This window comes from Anopheles maculipalpis, chromosome 3RL (genome assembly GCF_943734695.1).
Source record: "Anopheles maculipalpis chromosome 3RL, idAnoMacuDA_375_x, whole genome shotgun sequence".
Lineage (NCBI taxonomy): Eukaryota > Metazoa > Arthropoda > Insecta > Diptera > Culicidae > Anopheles > Anopheles maculipalpis.
In genome coordinates this window covers 18,531,219-18,554,213 of record NC_064872.1, presented here as the reverse complement: position 1 = coordinate 18,554,213, position 22,995 = coordinate 18,531,219, and the positions used below count along the sequence as shown (strand labels likewise).

The following is a 22,995-nucleotide window of genomic DNA, read 5'->3' as shown; positions in this document are numbered from 1 at the left end:
TGCTACACGACACGTTTAAAAACGAGCCCCCCCCCCACAAAACCGCCTGGTAGCTCCATAAAATCCACCCATCGTTTCCAGCGTGTTTTTATTTTTTGCTGTTGTGGTGTGGCGTTTGGTACACAATCTCGCTATAAGCGGTCTCTGTAGGTCACTGCTGCATCGTACGGTTAAGGACCGGGGACGTGTAAATGCCAACAGGGTGTGCAAAACCGGAGCGAACATCCGGATCTGGTCGTTACGCTTGTCGCGCGGTGGTGTTGTTGAGTCGGTTAGCAAATGTCATAAATTTCCATTTATTTTTCCTGTTCGAACATAAAACTATATGCTTTTGATAAACGACCAGAAGATCCTCTAACAGCGTATGTGTGTGTGTGTGGTGCATGGAGAGGCCATTTTCTGGTTGGTAGTTGTGCTGGTAAGGTTGGGCGTGAGCTTAGGAAATGCACTTCACAGCTTCACAACCTTCCCGTCAGGCTTCAACGGCATCGACAACGAAGGTAACTGCACACGGCTCACGCTTGCCGGAGTCACCCTTTTAGTCTGCTAGTGACACCGATATGGAAGGAATAGATTTTCTTTTTGCCTGGTTTTATGTGCGAACATGTGACTAACACAAAGCCAAACTCGGTGGCCCAGATTAGGGCGGGATAGGTTACGTTGAATCTGGGACATCCAGGTACGAGGAGGGGGCATTGTGAAGGTGCATGATCGAATGGGTGTAAGTCGTAATGTGCTTCGGTTCATAATAAACAGTAAAGGTTTATGACTCTGTGAAATACTTTAATTTTCTACATGATAAAGGTCCCTGGAAGTTCATCTGTAAGCCGTTTGTAAAAATATAAATTTGATGTATACTTTGCGCGTGAACATGTATGGAAAATTGTACTGTTATTGCAGCGATTGAAATGAATGGAAATAAGTTAAAGGATTAATTAGAAAATTGTCATCAAAATATCAAAAGGAAAAAGCAAAAAGCTGGACGATGAATTTTGAATAAACATTTTTTATTGAATAAGCGAAGAAGTATAAAGATTGTGAATTAAAATCCAGCGTTGATTTTACATTTAGTAAATCATTTAAATTCCTTTTTAAAACATTAGAAGTGAACTGAATCAGGGACATTTTAAAATTCATAATTATTACAGAATTGCTTAGACATTTTCAATTTTATTATTTTTAAAATAATAACAGGTTGGCTGATAAGTCCCCGGTCTGACACATAGAATGCGCCGCTAGTATTAAAAGCATATTAATTTTATATAGCACCAACCTTTAAATCATTCGTGTCAAAATCTGACGTCTGTATGTCAATTAGTTTGTGAGACAGAGCGTCTTTTGTCAAGCAACTTTTGGTTGCTTGACGAACGAAAAAAGAACGAAGAAGAAAAAAGTGTTGTTCCACCAAGACAACGCACCGTGCCACAAATCATTGAGAACGATGGCAAAAATTCATGAATTGGGCTTCGAATTGCTTCCCCACCCACCGTATTCTCCAGATCTGGCCCCCAGCAACTTTTTCTTGTTCTCAGACCTCAAAAGGATGCTCGCAGGGAAAAAATTTGGCTGCAATGAAGAGGTGGTCGCCGAAACTGAGGCCTATTTTGAGGCAAAACCGAAGGAGTACTACCAAAATGGTATAAAAAAATTGGAAGGTCGTTATAATCGTTGTATCGCACTTGAAGGGAACTATGTTGAATAATAAAAACGAATTTTGACAAAAAAATGTGTTTTTCTTTGTTAGACCGGGGACTTATCAGCCAACCTGTGAAGTCATTCGGTAGAAATGTACCTACATAACTTAACTACAAAACTTTAACACTAAAACACCCACTGTTGCCAATGCAACCCCGACCAGTAAATGACACGGCTTTTTCAGCTTTAAATACAGAGTTTATTTTTTATACTTAGCTCGCTTCGTCGCTAAAAATTTGTCCGCTTGCTACGCTGGTCGGGATCAAAAAAGGGCTCCTTTCGGTCAGCGCAACTACCAACGGAGCTTAGAAGAATCGTTGATGAAGCTGTCTTGAGCTATTTTCAAGGTGATTATTCGTTCGATGCAAATCAACTTCGAATCAAATCGAAAATAAATACGATTTTGAACAAATGTTCTGGACCTCATATACTCGTCTTTGTTTAACGACTGTAATAAATCTAAATATTTACTTTACGTTCTAACGGGAATTTCTGCTCCGAGCCTTCCGCGATCCTTGCATTTCTTAAATAAATGCATTGAAGTTCCAATAAAATCATAAAGCACCTGTTTTTTGGCACTAAAACGTTTTTCCAATTAGCAACATAAAACGTGCAGTTTTGCTTATGTTTTCCTGCTCAGAGCTGCTTCATATTGGATGGAATGTTACGCGCAAAGTAGTAAAGCAAGTATGAAAAATTGTTCAATGATATTCTAAATAAATGATACACTTTTCTGTTGAATTTGTGTTAAGATTTTCCTCTCAAATAAACACCAAAGCATGCGATATTTGAGTAGCTTCGTATCATCACCCTGAGGCTTAACATGAATATACAAGTTGGAGAAGAGCTGACCTGACTGTCGCGAACATTACAGCCTTTATATGCTTTCCTCGAAACAGCTTATGTACTATAGCAGAGAGGTTCAGGGTAATGCTTACCACAACAGGAAGATTCCCGCCAGGAAACGCATGCCTTAATGGAGTTCCCGACTTTATACTGTGCGGTGGATGTAACCTTCGTGGAAGGTCTACTCCTCAGATCAAATTAGGCAACGCCTATCCTTATTCCATGATATTCCTGTGAAGACTAGAATACTCGTCTGGCAAACTACTGCACGGCAGTGGCTATTTACAATCGCTATAGATGTATAGATAAGACTCATAAAAAATGTGAGACGATAATCAAGAGAGATTCTCTGAAATGTAGTGCAAATGAGACTATTACGAAAAAAAAAATCAAATTGAGATTAGTTCTTTTTTCATGAACGAAAGCTATAGTGAGTAGCGTGTGAGTGTCGCTTGCGACAGGGTCACTCAGAAAAGCAATAAAAAGTATCAAATTCTGAGGAATAAAATCTCTTGCATTTTTACACTCCTTGCCTTCAGTTAACTATGCACCTAGCGCATAACAAAGTCCAAAACTCCCGCTTTTGTATATCCTTCTTTAAGGCCAGCCAGATAGAAAAAGTCCTAGATTTCCAACAAATGTGCAGAAGATACTTTGTGATTCCTGTTTAGTTTAGACACCGTTTTTTTAAATAATTGGAAATTCATCATGACTCAAATTCTTATACATTTTAAACACTCCTAACCTACATGCAAGAATCAATATCAATACCCAAACATCTTGGAACTCTTTGCAGCTGTTTAAAGCATCCTGTTAATAAGCATCTCAACTAAAGGTACTTTGAATCCAAAAATGGCTGTCTTGATCCTACTTATCGGTTCTTAATACTTCATGCCTAATGTTTGTTTGGTTCGGTTATTGAATTTAATGCTCTTTGGTCCTAAGTTTTAACTAAATTCACTTTGAATTTAAGCTGCATTACGCTATATTATAGTCGGCCATTCAAGTTAACAAGTACGGTGGTCTAAATCAGAAAATTAGAATAAAAAATTCAATAATTCAGATTTTATGCCTCAAAACTTCAAAATGAGAACGGCTTACCTGACTATTTTTAACTTAAAATTTGACTCTTGGGGTGCTGCCTCAGGGTTGGTGTCCCTGTACACCAATTCGAATCAACGGTTCTGAATCTTCTTCTTCTGCTTGGATTGCCTTTCTGCCGACCATGGAATATCATACTAGAATTAACATTGCCAAACATGTAGTTGAACAGTTAGTCCACACTATGAAGGAACGGTCTGGATGGGATTTTAACACTATTTTACTGAAACTAACTATTGAATAGCTTGAATAGACTTGAAGAAGTAAGCGTAAAATGCGTGTTACTGCGTCTATTGCTAGGACTACTTGAAACTTGAAGTCACTTGCAGTTACAGGTTCATTTAAGTGAACGATAGAATATGCCCCTCAACGTTCTACTTTTGCTCGAAAGCTGAAAAATCGTTGTCCTAAGAATAGTGCCGTGACAATAGATATTTCTATTTGTAAGATGAAATGGCACACATTATAACAAAATAAATGAAAATTTTGAATTGAACAGTAGCCAGTTAGCTCTCTAGAGTAATCAGAAGGAAAGTCCTTACAAATATGCTGCAATGATAAAGCATCAACTCCCATTGGATAAAGCATCGAATCAGCCTCAGCTGCTTGGCGTCGTAGTTCATAACGCACGCATTCCAACACCTTCCAGTTCCGTTTCGGTTGATCACTTCCCGATCACCGAACGTGTGATAAAACCGTTCGGAAAACAAAAGATGATAAAAAGAATGGCACATTTACTTTAAACCAGCCCGCAAAAAGCACAACCACCACAGTAAAGGTACCAGTTTCCAAGTGTGCCAACAAAAGAAAAAAGGAAGTCACTGAAGTTCCTAGCAGAAAACCATTTCTACCTAGTCCCAAAACCGCAATACGGCGGCCAGCCAACATTTTTCCCGGTTGGGGGCCTACTAACGCCTGGCGGTTTGATCGTTCAGCATCATTTGAAACCATTCAATTTCAATCAATCCACAATTAAGTCTAGACGTGAAGGCATCAAATCACATGAACCATCCATCCATCCATCCATCTATCTATCCATCCATCCATCAGCCCATCACGGCGGGCGCTCCAGAGCAATGGATTTTCGCATCGATCGATTTAACATTTGGCTCGCAACCAAAACTAGGGCTGGCGCTGCGGCTCATCGGCAAACCGTAAATCCTTGTGCCCACTCGAGAGGGAGCGAGCCCCAATGGCACTCGAAATGTGACTCTTTTAGCGGTGATGAGCATATGCACGCAGCGGGCTCACCTTAGGTACAATCGCGTTTTGTAAAGTAATTCATCAAACCGAACCGGTTCAATCATCCGGCGAGGTTTGGCTGCGAATATTGGTGACTGCATTCGTCTGCAACCGAACTGTAGTGTCACGAAACAACTTCACCATGGTGGCAGCTTCCGAATGCTGTTGAAGTGGAATTTTTGCTCCAAATCCGGCCAGCATGCACAAAAAGGTACACGCACGATTCAATCGGTTCCGCTGCACCGTTCGACACACACGACCCACACACCAGGTGGCCAAGTGGGTGCGTTTTATTTCGCGTTGTTTGGAAACAATAAGCCCGAAAAATAAATTGAGATATTATCGGGTGGTGATTGCGTTTTGATTTGTTTGCGCTGATATCAGTTTACTATCGAGCTGTTGTGCCGGTGGGAGCTGATTCGCTTCATTCCTGTTGGGAATTTGATGCCATTTTGGTAGTTGAGGTTTTTCTTTATTCTTCAGCCAACGGAAATGAGGTTTTATGTACAACTTTAGGTTTAGTTGGCTAGTTGGTGTCAGGGGAGTGCATTGGCTTGATTCAATCAACGGTGTCCTTGTGTCCCAGGAAGTAGGTTTAGATAATACGAATTGCTATAATGAATTCGATAGTTGCAATTGAAGTGTTGTAAATTGTTGACCGTCTATAACTGGAATTCATCATAGGCTTATGAACTTTTAGGATAGAAATTGCTCGTACCGAGGCCTGGTGGAGTCTAGCATCCTTCACACCGCATCGCCAAACCGCTCAGCTAGCTCGAGGTTAATTTTCCTTCTCCACACGCCCTGACGTCCTCTGTCAGCATAGTTCAGCACTCGTATAATTTATGATCGTACCAAGGTAGAAGAACTCCTATACCCCACTTTAGATCGTTGTCAACAACTGATACGCTGCTTCCGAATCGGGCCCTTTCACGGTTAGTCCTCCAGGACGGTGTAATGTAGTCGGTTAATCGGTGAGACGCCTACTGGTCACCCAACGTGGAGCTCTCATCATATATTTCTCATGGAGCCCCTCGACCCGTCACCGGTGCTTAGCCGTAGGCCGTTTGCCGTTTTTTGTTGAAGCTATTTTGAATTGCAGTACCAACATCTATTTTGCGTTTGATTGATCGTTTTAGATTCAAGTTGATATGTTTTATACCGTTTAAATATTTCAAGCAAGCTTTGTTTTTATAAATTTTGTAATGACGCTCATTGATCAAATCACTCTCGCGTTCCTTCTGTCAGCAATCTGGGCCCACTTCTATTTGTGCTGTACATCAATGACTTGTACAACGGCGCCGAAGTTTTGAGTCTTTAAAAAGACATTCGTTCATAGACAATTTGTTCACGCCAAAGCTGTTTGTCAGAAGCTCCTCACTGCATAAGCTCAATTCCTGGTGCATACGTATCGCTTTATGCCTCTGCGTGGATAAATGCGTCCCCATTGCATTTAGTCGATCGCGGAGTCCCTATGATCTATGCTGAAACAGGCTCAAGGGCATAGATTATTCCAAGGATCTACGCGTATTTGTCGTCATCGCGAGGTGATTTCAGTTACTGGGACTGATAGATACACCAAATTCGGTAGAGATGGCACCGAATGTTTTTAAAAAGGATGAAATAAAAATCAAAACAATGAAAATATCTTTTCTTACTACGGGTAAACGTTACGGATGGGTTCTTCATAGAATTTGAAAATTACAGCTTAATAGCTAATAATACAATAGGATAGCTTAATTGTATCACTGTTGAGAGCTTTATTAAATCTTATTCACATATGTCTCCCATCTTGTTTTGAATAGTACGAAGGACCATGGTGAAGTTCAACCAGAATATGAAAACTTAACGAGTCTAAGTCACGTGTTTTCTTCAATTATGATGAATTAGATGATATCGATTAATATTTCTTGTAGGGGAGACTTAAAACTTGTTACAAAATACCTCGATCATTTAATCCTGATTGAAATTGCAATCAGAATTCGATCTGCACTACTCAGACTCAGCATTCTTAGTCTTTACACTTTATTTATTTGGTCTTGAGCAGATCATTAACTTGCTCTTATCGTTTTTCAAAGTTATTTTCCTAGACTTGAATTATAAGTTTGTTTCCTTAAAAATGGCTTATTTAAGAAAGTTCCTTTAGTGTCAACTCTGGTAATAAAATTTATATCCAGCTAAGATACGATTTCAAAATCATTTAAAACTCCGTAAGTTGTGTTGAGCTTCCGAACTTCCCAATTTAAAATTGCAATCGAATGTGTGCATGTGTTTGGAAACTGCTTTCCCCTAGATATACACAAGTGTAAGAAATCCAAACAGAAGCTTAGTCAAGATAGAAGTTCAAAACATGCAAAAAAAAAGAGAAAAGAAGTTGCCCAAAAGTATGCTAATATCATACTCTTCCACCAACCCTTGCTCAACAGTCAAGAAGTCGAGATATATTGAAATTTGGTTTGAAAAAATGAAAGAAAAACAGGAGAGCATGAGTGAGAATTGCTTTTGCCTCGACGCTAGAGCTGCGCCCCCCCCCCCCCCCCCACACACACACACACACACACACACACACTCCGCTCATGCGGCAGCAGTTTTCCTTCAGGTTTTTCATTATTGTCACCGGAGAGTGTTTGTGTTCGACTTATCCATACTATCGAAATGCATGCCCAGAGCAACACATAAACAAAAAGCGGGAGGTTTTAAAAAAAAAGACTGTAAGAGAACTGGAACTCGAATCCTTTCCATCCTGCCCTAAAGGCGAAGCACCCTTTTTTTTTTTTTTTAGCTTTTCTTCACTCTTCCACTATATCACGAAGAGATACCGCTGCTTCGAGACTAATCTTCCGGAACATGATAGCTTCCTTTGGTTGTTGTTGAGGGTGGTCAGGATGTCGTGCTGGAGTCGGGTGTTGGAAAAGGAACCAGCGATGCCTTAAGCCTCGTGGCTCGTGTAGAGAGTTGCTTCTACTCGTTCGGTTCGTTTCATTGATTTCTACACTTCTCCGGCGGACCGGTAAGCAAGGCTGTGATGAAACTTTTCCCAATCGATAATACGAGAAAGAAAGTATCAAGAAGTAGGAACGCTTGAACGAAGAAGCCAGCTAGAGAAAGGTACAAAAAGCTCCTGGCAGAGGCGAATCGAATGAATCTTTTTTCACAATAAAGAAGAAAGCGGGATGAGCAAGTGTAAATGAAAACTTTAATTCCAGGGTTTCCTCTTTTTTTTTTTTTGCTCGCCCGAAAATCATCTCCTGAACTGGGGAGTAATGAGACGATACGGCAAATGCAAAGAGTTTTGCTTATCGGTTAAATACTGTTCGCGCGCACTGCAGACACCTTAGCCTCGTCCCTGACAACCAGCTTTCGGATAAGGATTTGAAGCATTAGCTTCAGGTTGTGGTTTCTCCCCTTTTTTTTTTCTTAAACTTCAAAAGAAGTGGTTTTAAGAGTGTACTAATTCTACCTGCTTCTTGTGCTTTTGAATATGTAAAGCGTCATTTTTTTTCCGAGGTGAAAGTAAAACACAAGTACTAGTTTTCCTACCAGCCAGCTTTAAAAAAAACACCAAAGAGACAAAAATGGAAGCTCCAGTACAAAAGAATCCTACGAAAAAAAAAAAAGGTGAAGTCAGGTGAAGAACGAGTCCCTTTTCTCGGGAACTTTGAGTTTCTAGTGTTATGTTTTCTTGTTGTTACTGGTCTCTTTCTTGTGATCTTTCTCCATTTTACGTACCTTGTTTTTCTGTGGGTTTTATTAAAATTTATCTTTTACCGTCTCTACCGTTACTGAAGGATTTGGTTTTCTTCACTCTGTTTGCTTACTGGTTGGTGCTTTTTCATCCCCATCGTCTGCCGTCCGTGCCGTTACATTCTTGTACCCTTACCCCAGTTACGAGGGGAAAATTTGGTCTCAAAATTAAAGAACTCCAACGTGTATGATGTGTCATATCAAACGAAATTGTGTAGGTGCGCCGCGGTCTTCGGATGGAATTTTTCCTTCAATCGATCGGTCCGTCTTCTGCTCTGCTATCTGGGCGCAAAGCTTGGTGCATGGTGCCGCCGTACGAACGACCGGTACGAGCCTGAGGATGCGAAAAAAAACCTTCATAAATCATGATTATCATGGATTTTCATGGATGCGTTTGGAACATTTTGCAAAGGTGTTTGTTGGTTGTGCTTTTTCGGTTGAGGAATCGATAGCACTAGATGGAGAGCTTAACTGGTACCATGGTATTGTGTTTTTTTCGTTTTCTGTGAGTATATAAGGTTGAATGGGAAGAAGAAAGACATGTAAGGACATATTTGCAGAGTTCTATGGTGCACAACTGTTTATTCTCTTATGTGTGTAGAATCAGAGCACCAAATCAATGTTGGATTGATGTCGCATCGCACCATGGAAAGATGCATACTGTTTGGGGAAATCACATTTACAGGGCATGCTATCCTATCTTTTGAAATTTTGAAGTAATATTTGTATAAATGTAAGTTTAGCAACTTATTATAAATAATTCTATAGATCTCTTTATCTATATGAACTTTATAGTAATGTTAGAAGCCCAGTGGCGACTGTGGTGCCTATCTTCATGTAGCAGGACCGGGGATCAAACCCCATTCGATCCGTTCCCTCGTAGTGAGGACGGACTATCCAACAACGTTGTATCAGGAAATCTTGTAAGCCATTTGATGACCGGTGTGATCTAGTAGGTCCTATAGTCAAAAAGTATTAGAAACGCAAGGAACCATTGACACCAGGCTAATCATGGACTGTCGAATGATCTCCAAATTATAAATATAAGTACATCTATGACAACAAAGTTTCTGACATTTTTTAAACTACAGCGTGATTCCGCGACGATGTTCGGAAAATATTTAACCCATAAAACCTATCCGAAATTGCTGCGATGAAACACGATGTATCGTGTAGAGGGAGGCATCTCTAGTTTTGTTAATCGAAACAATCAGTGTTATTATTCATGTCGTATTTCGCCATCTTTTGCACCCTGAAATTTCTGATTAAAACTTACTATCAGTTTTTCAAGGGTAGATACATGAGAAATGACAAATTAAAGGTTTACTCATGTCGAACTATTTTGGATTGGTATTTTGGATTACTACGTCAAAACAAAAATGATTTGGTTATAATATTAACCATGCGGGAAGAAAGGAATTCCTGTACACATATTGCATCCTGACTTCTGGGGCCTGCCAAATCATACCAACATGGTTCCACTCTCAAACACAAAACTTACTTCAGCATCTTGTATTCTCTGCTCTCTGTGCTGATATCAGGACGACAAACCGACGTTATGTATACTGACTTCAGAGCTGCCTTCGACAGTGTTTCTTTCGACTTGCTGATTTACAAACTCGAAAGCCTTGGCTTTGGATGCCGGATGCTGTCATAGTTCAAGCCCTACCTATGTAATAGATCGTATAGCATCTAAGTGTTGTCGTGCTTGTCCAATTCTTCCATGGTTTTGCCACCCTGTTAGAATTGTTCCATGATGTTAGCAGAGGCACAGTCGTGTCTCTGCTAGCAGCGGTCCTATTGCCTTTTAGATGTTGCTGATTCTTTTCTATGTCCGGTTGTTATTCTCAGTTTCTAGTAGGTTATTTTATTCCATTCCCTAATGTTTTGTCATGGCTTGTCTTTAAAACATAGTGACATATTAACATAACAACATTCAACGAAAAAATGGAGTTTCAGAAAAATGGGGAAGTTATCATAGTGGGTTCAAGCTTTTACGCCTTAATTGGGATTAGGGGAAATGTCGCGTATGACAGCATCCAGTTGTCGTCTAAGGAACTCGCGGCTTTAAATTCCTTGCAGGACCATGGAAGACAGTTCACATCGTGAAATCCGACATATTAGCTACATACTATCGTCGATGGCAAACTAATACGGTGTACATACAACTGTGTCCGAAAAGTAAGGCGACATTTCGCGCGCCAAAAGAAACCCCTTGTTTGAAAAAAGTGCGTCGGATTTGTGGAAAAACAACAGCTGGTTTTTGCACCACGATAATGCGCCCTCCCATACGGCCATCATTTTGAGGAAGGTTTTCGCAACAACTGGCACTTATATTGTTCCGCAACCGCTGTATTCGCCAGATTTGGCACCAACCGACTTCTGGCTGTTCAATAAGCTAAAACGGCTACTTCGGGGACACCATTTTGACACTGCCGAGGAGATAGAAGCCGCAGCGACGGTAGAACTAAAGGACATCCCAGCATCCGCGTTTTCCACCTGCTTCGAGTAGCGGGAGAAGGTTATTACTTCGAAGGTAACCTTCTTTTGCCCTAACAAAAAACCACTTATAAAAAAAAACGCAAAGTCACTTTATTTTTCGGGCATAGTAGTACATGTAAATCCAATCCAAAATAGTTCGACATGAGACGAGATACCGTGAGAAAAAAAGTTTATCAGTAAACGCGCTCTCTGCAACATCAGTGTTAACCTTTGAGTTGGCTTTTTCATCTATCAGCAAATCAAGGCGTTCTGAAATCATTGAAAGGCATCTGAACGTCTTGATACTGGTGTTCTATTTTTATGAACCAGCTCTTGATTGCCGAAGCCGCTAATATGATGGGAGAACCATAAAATGCCTTTCTTGGAAAAAAAATATCTTAGACGAGACTTCTTAGGCCGTCAGCTTGTTGTGGACAATGTCCCATTTCTAGAAGAAAGAGTGCATTTGCAAACTAGAAGTATTGTGGCAAATCGTTAGTGCTGGCACATGAAGGACACTACCAAGGTCCCTTTACGTTATCCACGCTTGCAGACACTTTATAAATGATATGATTTGTGCGTATCATTATCAATATTTCGTTGGCATAAGACTCATTTCATGGTAAAACATATAAAATTTCAATAAGAAGAATTTTAATATGAAATTTAACATGCGTTCGATCAAAGCAATCAGCTTATAAGTGAGACTGTGTTATAGATTTTTGGGCAAATTTTAGTTTAAATAGATTTTTCCAGTGTTTCCAGCTAATATCACCGCAATTCCTTGTATTGCTGAATCGCTTCTACTCTTCTCTATTCTACTAAAATTAATCAACAGTTCTAAACTAAAAACAGTTTCTTGTTAAAATGCCAACATCACATCCACTGATGAACATTCCGTCCTACACCCTTCCCTTCACTTTGCCTTCCCTGCTTACACACTGAAACATAACCTGTTTTTGCCCGGCATTTGTTAAGTAATTTTAAACGCCGTACGGTACGAAAATCGATTGCTTTAGCAAAAACGTGTAGTCGGCGGTAGCGCAAGCAGTGGCAACAATTTCACTCCACAGCGAATGGAATGTTAATAATATTTTTGCCCTTTTCACTGCACCGCTCCTCCACTCGCCGTGCACCAAAATTTTCCTCCACCATTTTCCGTGACTTTCTGCTCCAAACAGTGAGCAAAAGCATTGTGTGCATGAGCCCTTAAAGTGTGCGGTGGAAGCTAATTTTTGGTAATTGCATTTGGTCTGTCTGTCGGACACGACCGGTCGATGATTTGTTATGAATGACACGAAACAAAGAGCACGGGTTTTTGTTGCACTGATGCAGCCTCTGTAGGGTGGGGTGCATTTATTAGCAAACCGAAGCCATAATGACCGGGACTAATCGATACGGTTGAGGGTTGTTTTGTGTATGATCGGTTATGATGTACAGTTGGAGATGGTTTTTATGTTATTTTATAGGATACACACGTTTACAACATTTGTGTGTCGATGAATGATTGCTACATCTCTACTGAGAAGCTCTTTAAGAACTTGAACCGAATAGCCAATGTCTCAGAAACACTTCACCTTCGCCTAACGTCTAATCAAAAATACATGAGCAGGCGGTTCGATTGCTTCGCCGAAAATCGAGCGCTTAGGTGCCAAAGATCAATTTACATCGATTGATCTGTTCACAATCGTTCGCAAAATCGGTCGCCCACCCCACCATACACCTGCGCCCATGTAGTTGTGTGTTTTCGTTTTGGTCATCCGGCAAAGTGGCACTTCCTTCCGGAACGAGCGTACGGAGGCCCGCTTTCAATCCGACAAAATGGGAAGTTTATCACGCTTTCTCTCACACCGATAAGCACAAGAAAAAAAGGTATTTGGCCAAAAGATACTTTTACATCATCAATCAATTCGCGTGAAGTGCGCCCCCAGGACGGATAACGGATAGAAAATGAAGCGTCGTTCGTTGTTGTAGGGCACGCAACGAGGCACGACGCTGCAACGGGTACGGGTTGGAAGCACGCCATCCCCGTCTGCCATTGTCAGGGGGTTGAGATTGACGGAAAAGTTTGAGAAGAAAAAACCCCCGTGGCACACACATACACGCGTACCGTCACTCACCTTAACGCGATTTCATCTTTCACGCGTGTGCTGATCGATGCGTGCGGCTTTTACAGCTTTTCTCCACTGTGTTATCCATCCGGATGGATTTCCTCCCTGTCTGTGCCTGCTCTGGTATGTTGGCCTTAATCGGATGGAGACGCTTATGGTTTTTGGATTGTCTACTCCCGTTTTTGGCCGGCAATCGATTGGAGTTTGATGGAGGAATCGGTGTGGCATCAAATTTCGGTCTGATACACGGAACACGGAATGCGTGTCGGGCGTTTATTGATTTGGATTGTAAGCAGTTGAAGGAATGCAGAAGTGGGAAATGGAAGCAATTGAAGGGAAAGGTTGTTCTTTCCGCGAAAGGAATGTGTCCATGATTACGGGAGCTAGGTTATGTTATATTTTATTTATCATTTGACAGTTATTTTGTCTGCTCAATTATTAAAGGAAGTAATAATTTCGGCTTTAATTTGTAAGAATTTTCTAAATAAATTTTGGTTTTAAGCTTTAAAATACTCTTAATCGACATATCAATCGTGTTTTTACAATTTCGAAATGATAATATACAAAAATCGTTTATGCTTTTGTATTTTGCTCAATAACTGTTTAAATCTACTTTACCTTATCATATTTGTTTTTAAATATTCCTGGTCAACATCAGATGTCAGAAGCAGGTCTGACATGACAGAACCGTGGTTCAAATCTCATCCGGACCGCTGCCTCCCTCCTCCCTGCACCCCCGGTAGTGATGACTGACTATCCAACTATGTGGTATCGGAGAGTCTTTTAAGCCATTCGATGGCCGGCGTGATTTAGAAGACAGAACTGAAGTAAAAGACACCGCTCCAAAGATAAAGCATTAAAGGAGATCTTGAATATTAACAAGAATGTTTTGTACGTACTTAACCGTCCTAGACTCAATATTTCGGCAATTCCGGAGGACAGATTGCTGTCGTGAAATGGCGACATCTCAGATTGGGCCTGACAAGTCTCCATATCGACGGCGTAAAAGAAATTTACTAGTTTGGTTGTACTTTGCTGCTGGACCTTGGCAAGTGTAGTTTACGCTGCACGATAAAGAGATTTCAATTCATTTCTATATGTTTTCAATCTCATTTATTTATTATTGAGTATGCCGGCACGCTATCATATTGTCAATGTTTTATTGTATTAATCTACAAAGGCCTAATTGACCCTATTGAAAGCTGTCTTGATAGCTCTATCCTTCTAGGGTGGGGATAGTAGATGGGACGAAAGGATGATAAGAAGATGTTAAAATCAAATAGGTGGGTGCATCGACAAGTGGTGTAGGCGACAGCGGCACCGGTCTTCAAACGGCAGGACCGGGGTTCAAATCCCATCCGGACCGTCCCCCTGTAGTGAGGTCTGACGAACCAACAACGTGGTAACTATCGACAGTCTATAGAAAGCACTGGCATGACCTAAGAGGTCGTTACGCCAAGAAAAAGAAGAAGAAGAGTCCACGCAACACGGAAAGTTTAGAGTGGCTGGACCCAAGGATCTTGTGGGTAGCAAACCTTTAGAAAGGGTCTGTGTACTCTCTAAAAATCAACGAGCATCATATAGAGTATGCACTAATAATCCAAGCGTTTTCCGAGCCGTGGTAACCAGGGAATCCATATGGTTGGTGAAGATGAATGAGACCAGACCAGAACTGCCAAAGGTCCTTGGCGAAAAAGACTTATCATCAAAGATCTGCTTGACTGGTATTGGGGTAAAGTATCCTGTGAAGGTGTAATGTACGTCTGGATTACACAAAAAAGGAAAACTATCACGGACGTTTTGGAGGAAAGACAAAATTATATGCCAAAGAGATAAAGTAACTTATAAAAGGCAGCGTCATGGAATTTGTTCAAACCATCGACTATCTCGGATTTATGCTGATCGATAACAACTCTGAGGTAAAGGCTACCGACAAGAAAACAAGCTACTAATTAGCGATTTTGAAGCCTTGACTTGAGCCTGATGAAACTTTTCCACTCAAATTACCTGTTCCGAGCGATTAAGCTTGATCTGCACAGAGCGTTTGAAGTCCTTGTGTTAAAATCCTTGACATTGGCAGCAAAATCAATTTCAGATTTCAATGTATCGATAACCAAAAGTTGTCTGATAATATTAATACAGGTTTTACCATAACAAAATAAGGTTCAACGCAGTGGTTGTTGGAACTAATTTATTCCCAAATGCTTTATTTATTATATTCGATTTATTAAAAAAAGGATTAACATTAAGAGTTAGCAATATGGTCAGGCAGTTTCAACGTAATACAAATATGGCAGTTGGAGATGTATCGTTCTGTTGCAAATTTATCAAAAAAAAGTTATAAGTCTTGTGTTGCTTTGGACCTTTGAAGGCATTTTAGTTATAGACACTTTTATATTCTTTTCTGACTCTATCTCATTTAATTTACACATACTTTTAGAGCGCTGTTTAGTGCTTCAAAGGTCACTACCTGCTATCGTGAAGTCGCCACGAAACTCTTCAAGCCTTGCCAACAGAGTCTTCAACAGTTTCCCAACGTGTTTTACATGTGTGAGACATATGGGTTCATCCGTCCGGACTGGATGTGCCAAAAGCAATGTAGACCGAAAACTGAAGAGAGCGAACCTGGGAACAAGCGAAAACCGTCCAACGAACCGGAAAAAGACTCGAGCTCATCATACAAACCATCATCCATCGCCGTATTTTCCACGTACCGGTGCAAAAACCCCTTTTTCCCTAATGCGGCCAACCAATTTCACTGTGAACGTCCCGGGCGTCCCACATACACACACCGAAACACATGTACTCGCTGCTACTACAAGGCCGATTACACCTACGTGTCCACCGGCAGCATTTGCCGTTCGGTGGAATCAACCCCGGGCGGGCGTCCGGTGGGAACTCGGAACGGTGGGTAAGCACGATGTCTCAAGTTTATTACAACACTTCCCACACCGGACCGGAGCGTTTGCTTGGCCGAGCGGTTTCTTCGGTATAGATTATTTTATTATTATGGAGTTTTATTGAATTTAATTATTAATATCAATGGAAATTGCTGGCCCATTTCGGTTCATCCGGTGAAACGATCCCACTTTCCTGTGTTTCGTTTGTGTGTGTGTTTTTTTTGTTTTGCTACTTGTGTGTTGCTCACCCGGGGACTAGAAGCTTTCGGCGATGTCTCTCGCTGCCGTTGAGCAGCACTCGGTTGCTACATGGTTGCCGTGCTTTAAGATGGTTGAAACGACCGCAAAACGGTTGTCGATGCGGTACGGCACCAGGCGGCCCCTTTTGTTGCAGAGTATTATTTCACTTTAACATGTTCAACGAGCGTGTAGAATGGTACGGCGCTGGGACGTGCCATTCGTGTTCGTGCGATTTGGGCGCGTTAGATGGGCACCGAAGCTGCTCTGAGTCTGAGTGTTGGAGAGTGTTGTGAGTGTGGGATCATGAGTTTTCCTGCATGTTATACTAATTTTTGATGCTTGCCCGTTTGAAAATGTCCCAGCTGTGAAGATATGCGACGGTGAGGATGTTTCTTGAGTTTTTGTTTGAGCTTACAATGTTGTAACACTAGGACAGCATTGTATGGTGAGAACAGTAGATAATAGAAAGCTTTTTAAATGTATTGTTTTTATACCATAATCCTCAACAAGGATGATGATGATGTGTGTAGTGACGTGTAAAAATAGATCCAAAAAAGCTGTGGATTTCCACATCAACATGATATTTGAATGAAAAATATTTATTTTTGCTCTTAAAGAGCCCCTTAATGTACTTTAGAAAGTAAAATTTAGCTTATTAAGTTCATTTCATGTCTGATCATGATTTTTGTTTGCATAAAAACGTTATGCATTGGAACATTTGCTTCTCATATTTCTCTAAAAGCGGCACAATGAAGTTGATACAAAGCTTTCAATCACCAAGATAGCATTTTGCATCAAATTATGATCGATTGAAGATGATTTTGAAGCTGCTAAGTTGCTGTAAAACTACCAAATAATCAATTCCAAACTTTTGTGTGTCTTTCGTGATGCCTTTTCGTTTACGATTACGCGTTTCATGGTTCTACAAGCACGTTCCTGGTAAGGTATGAGTCTGAAAATTTCATCACGTGCCCCAACCATCGTATCCTTCCGGTTTGTGATTTCTCCTCCTTCTTCCCAATCTTCACACGCCTTGCTCGCACAGATTGCTACAGATAGTCCTTGGCACCCGCCATTCGAAAATCGGGAGCGCATTGGTGTCTTCTGTCAGGATGATACAGGACTCGCGGAAGACTATAGGATGTGTTAGTATGCAATATATCTCGGATTTTATATGTTGCTGAAGTCTTAAGGAACGTAGGAGCTTATGGAGCACGTAGTAGAGAGGATTTCGCTACTAAAATTGTCGTTTAAAGTAATGATCATAGCAAGGGAGCAGGATTTTTCTACCGCCTCGCGATCTTCACCGTCAACTGAAACTCTGCCTAAGAGTCAGGACGTATCTCGGTCAGAGCCTCCGGCAAGCTTCGAGATATTTTTTTCTTTGCCCCGTTGATCCTCTATTCAATATTATCGGCGGAACATCGGATGTCATCCGTCGAGCCAAGAAATTCGAGTGATCGGTCCTCGGATGCCAGTTCTTCGCAAGAAACTTCCCAGGTAGAACAACAAACAGGAGGGTCCGTTCCCTTACCTCAGATCAGGTTGATGCTCGAACGTTTCCTACTGGATGGTATCTACCTCCACCTGCGGATCACCTCTCGTTGGTCTGACAGGATATCTTCCTTCTCGTTGCGGCAAATAACGATCTTGGGAGTGGAACAGCTTCCTGCCAAATTCAAAATCTTCCATAGCTAACGAATTTCCCCGACTAGGGCAGCTGTAGCATCAGTTGATCGCCGTACCGATCGCCGTGAGTATGGAACCGTAACTTTAAACTTTGTACAAGATCGATTAATATGAGCTGAAGTGTCAGGGTGCCGAAAACATCATGTACAAGTGTCATCACGTCATATTTTTACAATTGTTGAAGCCGAAAACTATGCCTTTGCTAATCAACTTATCAAGCTCTAAAGCGGCAAGCAGCTCAGAAATAAATTTAATAAAATCCTGCGTTTCAAACATTGATTTTAGATTTGTGAAGATACCTTTTCAATACGAAAGATGATACCAAGGAAGAAAAGATTTTGAAGCCGAGCGATCGAACGAAATCACGAAAAATCTAAATACTTTTTACTACTGACAAACGGTCTTGTGTTAACAAACTTCTGCTAAATTAATCATACAATTCATGTTCAGAAGCTTTAGTTCACGGACTGGATGATGAACATGCATTCTTACCATTAACAGTAGAATGACAACTAATTTGAACGTTCATCGAAAATGTCCCTGCGAATTCCCTTGTTCTGTTTGTTGAAAGTAAAAAAGAAAATTATTGTCTTATTGTCAACCCTACACACATTTTATTTAAAAGCTTTAGAAAAAAAAACCCTTGCATAAACATCGCACCTTTAGTTGTCATGGAAATGGGTTAAAATAGTATCTATTCGGGGTTAATATTCGCATGCAATAAGACGCTCCCCTCAAAAAAGGCAGCTTCTCTCGGGTTAAAGATCACGAGTTGGTTGTACATTTTGCTGAACGTGCTGAATTATTATTTGACCAGTACACAGGAGAAGAACCTTAGAATGTTTGTTATCGTTTTCTTTTATGAAAGAAGGTCGGATGCGGGAAGTCTTTTTCGATGGCTCGATCGGCTGGCCGGTTGCAGCTTACATGATAAGATACTGTAGCCGGAAACCTGTCTCACGGCGGAACGGATCGAACAGCTGATCGCTGGTGAAGTAAATCATGAAGGGACCTGGTCCGGAAACTGAAGGAGAAAGACCAAGAGGAAGATATGAGTGATTTTGTGATTGATAAACTAACTGCATACAACTTACCATCCACTTCTCCATTGCTTATGCTATTACCGCAGAACCGACTGGCTCTTAGGATCGGCAATGAGGGCAATCGAGCTACGGCGTTCGGAATGTGTAGATTGTCTTCGGACCGTGCCGTTACGGAAATGCTCGAGTAACACAGCTCATCCATTCCCGGATTTTCGGCGGTCGGCGTGGCAGACGAAGCGATCTCGAACGTGGTCGGTATGAGACGCAACACATGGCTGTTGCGTGGACGGTGGAAGCAGATGGCATAGTTCATCCCGCCCAGATAAGGACCCGCACCGGAACCAAGGTTGAACGATTCGACCGTGCCGGTGCTGTCGGAGAAGTACTGCAGACAACCGGTCGGTGCAAGAAGACCAATGTCGGGATGCAGTGTACGAGCAACGAGTGGAAGCATTTCTGGCGTGTCTAGCTGGCGGCTAGCATCCTTGGCCGCGGCTGTCATTCCGGATGGACACTCGAGCTGTTGCACCCGGATGCTCCAGTGTGGGTTGGCTAGGGTTGGGATCTGCGATCGACTGGCAATGTTGAAGGTGATCGTCATCGTACGATCGGCGTTGGTAGGGTTGAACGGTACATACACTGGAAGGGTTCGAACATACAGTAAATTAATACAAAGTGTCTAGAAGTCACTTCCCTGGATAATCTTCCATGGCATTTCGTCACATCGACACGATGTCCATTAAACAATATTCCTCCCTTTTTTTTGCGGTACTTGGATGAAGCGTCTGCCTTAAAGGCATCTTTCAAAAATCAATTTTCCCGGTTCCGAAAATTTGTTTTCTCCATTGCACCCGGCGCTTACCGTGCTGGCCACTATTTTCACCGCATAAATTGAAGTTTAAGTTTTCCACCGAAAACACATCGTTGATGCATCTCGGGTACGGATCGAGCGTTGGCTGGGCAAGACTGAACGAGTTGAAATCCAATCGAAGCTGTTGACGAAACAGAAAAAGGGAGGACAAGAGCATCCGGTCAGTTTCGAAGTGTGAGCTAGACGTCGATGCGAGGTACGAAAAGATGTATCGTTTTCGTGCTTTTTTTTTGCAATTTCCCCCCGATGCTGGTGTGTCTTACCTGACAGATGCGCAGATTGAGCGACCGGATGGTATAGACGCACGTTAGCCCGGTTGCAGCAATGTTGTTCGGTGCAAGCAGTGTGGTCGACTTTACCAAGGACGTACCGCCGCAGGCCAGTGTTGGACCTGGAGGGAAAGATGAGAAGAGCAAGTTACGGTTAGTGTTGGGGAAAGGTGGATTTGTTGCGTCGCCTTTGCTGGTTACTAATCCCGGTAAAAGGCTAAAGGACAAGAAGCTTTGCCAGGTATTACAAGTTCCATTCAAACTCGGAGTGGCGCGATGGTAGGAGTGGTTCTAAAAATGATTTCTCCTCTGTAGGCGACGTGTTAATTTCCTTCCCAGATTAGGCGGCTGACTCGTTGGCAGCGCTGGCTTGTAATGACCATTGGAAAATCTCATCCTCTTAATCGGTTTTCGGTAAGCGCTCGGGTTGGAGTGTGGTGTAATTTACAGTAAGCCGATGGGAGCTAAGCTAACGAATCCATCAGCCATGATGGTTTGGGTTACAGTTCAACGGACGGGAAGCAAGGTTGTTTTAATCGGAAGCTATCATCTTTTGCTACACAGAGGGAGTTAAATATGTTACTAGCAAGAGGCTTACATGTATTGCTGGTGTAAAATGTATCTGTTTGGTGTGATTTAATGCTTCACTATTGCTTTATTTAAATGTTTCGAGGACAATGAAAACATATCGAAATTTTTTGGCGTTGTGTTGTCTTGTCATTTAAGTTAATGAATATTTAATAATTTTTACTATGCTATTTTTACTATGAATGGGGGAATTGCAAGTAGTCATGCATGTAGCTATAAGTTATCCAATGTATGCAGATGGTTTTTAAGGAGACAATCTTCTATAAATCTATCGGCTGCCACACGCTGAAGACTTTGACATAATTGGTTCGAGGCTCTACAGTATAGCAGAGGATTAAGAGCATGGAAGTGGAACCAAATTTTCTTCTTCGTGTCATAAAAACCTCCGCAGTCATGCCGGTCATCAAATGGATTATTAGAATTATTGATACCAAGTAATTGATCAGCAAGTTTTCACTCTGTGACACAGTTTGGATGAGAATTGATCATCGATCGTGCAGTGTAAACGCCGGCACCGCTGTCTCTTCGACCATCGAGTGGTTCAAAAAAAAATCCTCTTGGTCGAAATTGACGATTAAAAAACAAAATAATGGTGGCTTCATCAGCTTTCTTACTACTTAACCTTACAGTACGTTGAATGATCGTATAATTTGAAGTTATCTTGAGGCAAATAAAAAGAATATATAAGGTTAGTTACGAACAAGAGTGTTGGCCGTTCATACTAAATTCTGAGGAACTTTCTACACTCAAAATACCAGAAAAGACGTATGAAGTTGGGACTGTACATGCCGTTGTCCAAAATAAATGAACTCCTTTTAGCCATCTCAGCCATTACTAATAGCATCAGAGGGATGTTTTTATTCGTGTTAAACGCCGTATTGCTGTCAGAGAGTTTTCTATCTCACAACACAATTTGTTGAGATCGAAACAATTCAAATATCTTCAATCTCAAGTCCGTATTTAGCGGTGATCTTTAACATATGTACTGAGCAGCATCGGTATTCACATGGCAGGACCGGTTATCGAGTCCTCGCTAAGTGCGTAGAAATACAGGTAAAACAAAGTCATGGAAAGCCAGTAATGGCAATCTAAGACCTCTCAAAGTTGCAGAAGAAGAAGGTATGCTGAGACGAATCTGGATAATCAGACCAGAGGACCAATGAACTTAAATAAAACTAGGATTTAGTGAGACCGTTTTGTTTGAGGATCCTGCAATCTTTACAGTTCTGCTCCTTCCTAATACTTGGCTTGGCTTGTAGGTAAGGCTTGTACTTCCATCATTCATGTTAGCATTTAAGCTTGCTTATCTGAGCTTCACATGGCCTCACAAGCTGACACTTTTTCCATGGATCTGTATTGAATATTGTTCTATTGGTAGTTACTGAGATCACTTAGAATTTCTTTGAACAACAACGCAGCAACACAGCCTTTAATGACTTCAACTATTGCAATGATTTACCACTCACGATTCTTCCAATTTTCTCATCGTCGGCCATTTTATCTTGAGAACAGTTGTGCTGTTATCTACAAACATATAGCATTCTTCAAACAAAATGGGAAATCCGAACGTTATTTTTAGACCATTTGGCTACTATTTCTGTACGTTTCGAGCGGATGCTACGCATAGTGATGCTTATGATAGCCTTATGCGTCGAACGTCACTAGCATTTGCTTCACGCACCAACTTCACTTCACAGCACCGACCGCGCCCTCTCTCTACGGTTGTGTTATCAGTCTGCAGATCTTATCACAACATAACTGACGCGTCGATACATATCTCACTACCCGAACAAGCTAATCAATTGGTCAAGTTTTTGGGTGTTTTTAACTATCGTTACTCCTGGCAACATGGCTGACAAGGCGCCATTTGGAAGCACTGAAGGAAAAACTCAACGTCGTCTACAGGAGTGAAAGATCGTTTTACATGATGCTGCCGGTTGCTGTACCTGTATATTGGCCTTCCGCCGGAGACAGCTGCTGCAGCCCAACGACAAGCGCGATAAGGACGAAGGCCACCGGGAAGTTCATCGTACAAGTCACAGCTAGGTCTACCAAACACACACACACACAAAAACGCAACAAATCGGATGCGAACGTTTCTTTTATCGCTTTTGGTTCTTCACAACACACGGTGCAACAGTGCCCACCAAACGTAACGAAAGCTCACCGAGAATG

The 22,995-nt window shown here is 41.5% G+C and overlaps 1 protein-coding gene across 1 annotated transcript; it reads right to left on the bottom strand.

Moving 5' to 3' along the window:
- Positions 1–18,972: 18,972 nt before the first annotated feature.
- On the bottom strand, positions 18,973–22,871 carry LOC126564973 (uncharacterized). Its single transcript, XM_050222107.1, has 5 exons — positions 22,767–22,871; positions 20,227–20,354; positions 19,955–20,084; positions 19,144–19,731; positions 18,973–19,073 (listed from the first exon to the last, which is right to left on the bottom strand). The coding sequence occupies exons 1-5, from the start codon at positions 22,846–22,848 to the stop codon at positions 18,973–18,975; spliced, it is 1,029 nt and encodes a 342-aa protein (XP_050078064.1). The 5' UTR covers positions 22,849–22,871.
- Between the last annotated feature and the right edge of the window lie 124 nt (positions 22,872–22,995).

Coding starts and splice junctions, on each gene's coding strand:
- LOC126564973 (XM_050222107.1), bottom strand. CDS start 22,848: ATGAACTTCCCGGTGGCCTTCGTCCTTATCGCGCTTGTCGTTGGGCTG. Junction 20,085..20,226: donor TCAATCTGCGCATCTGTCAG/GTAAGACACACC, acceptor TTTCGTCAACAG/CTTCGATTGGATTTCAACTC. Junction 19,074..19,143: donor AAGCAATGGAGAAGTGGATG/GTAAGTTGTATG, acceptor TTTCTCCTTCAG/TTTCCGGACCAGGTCCCTTC.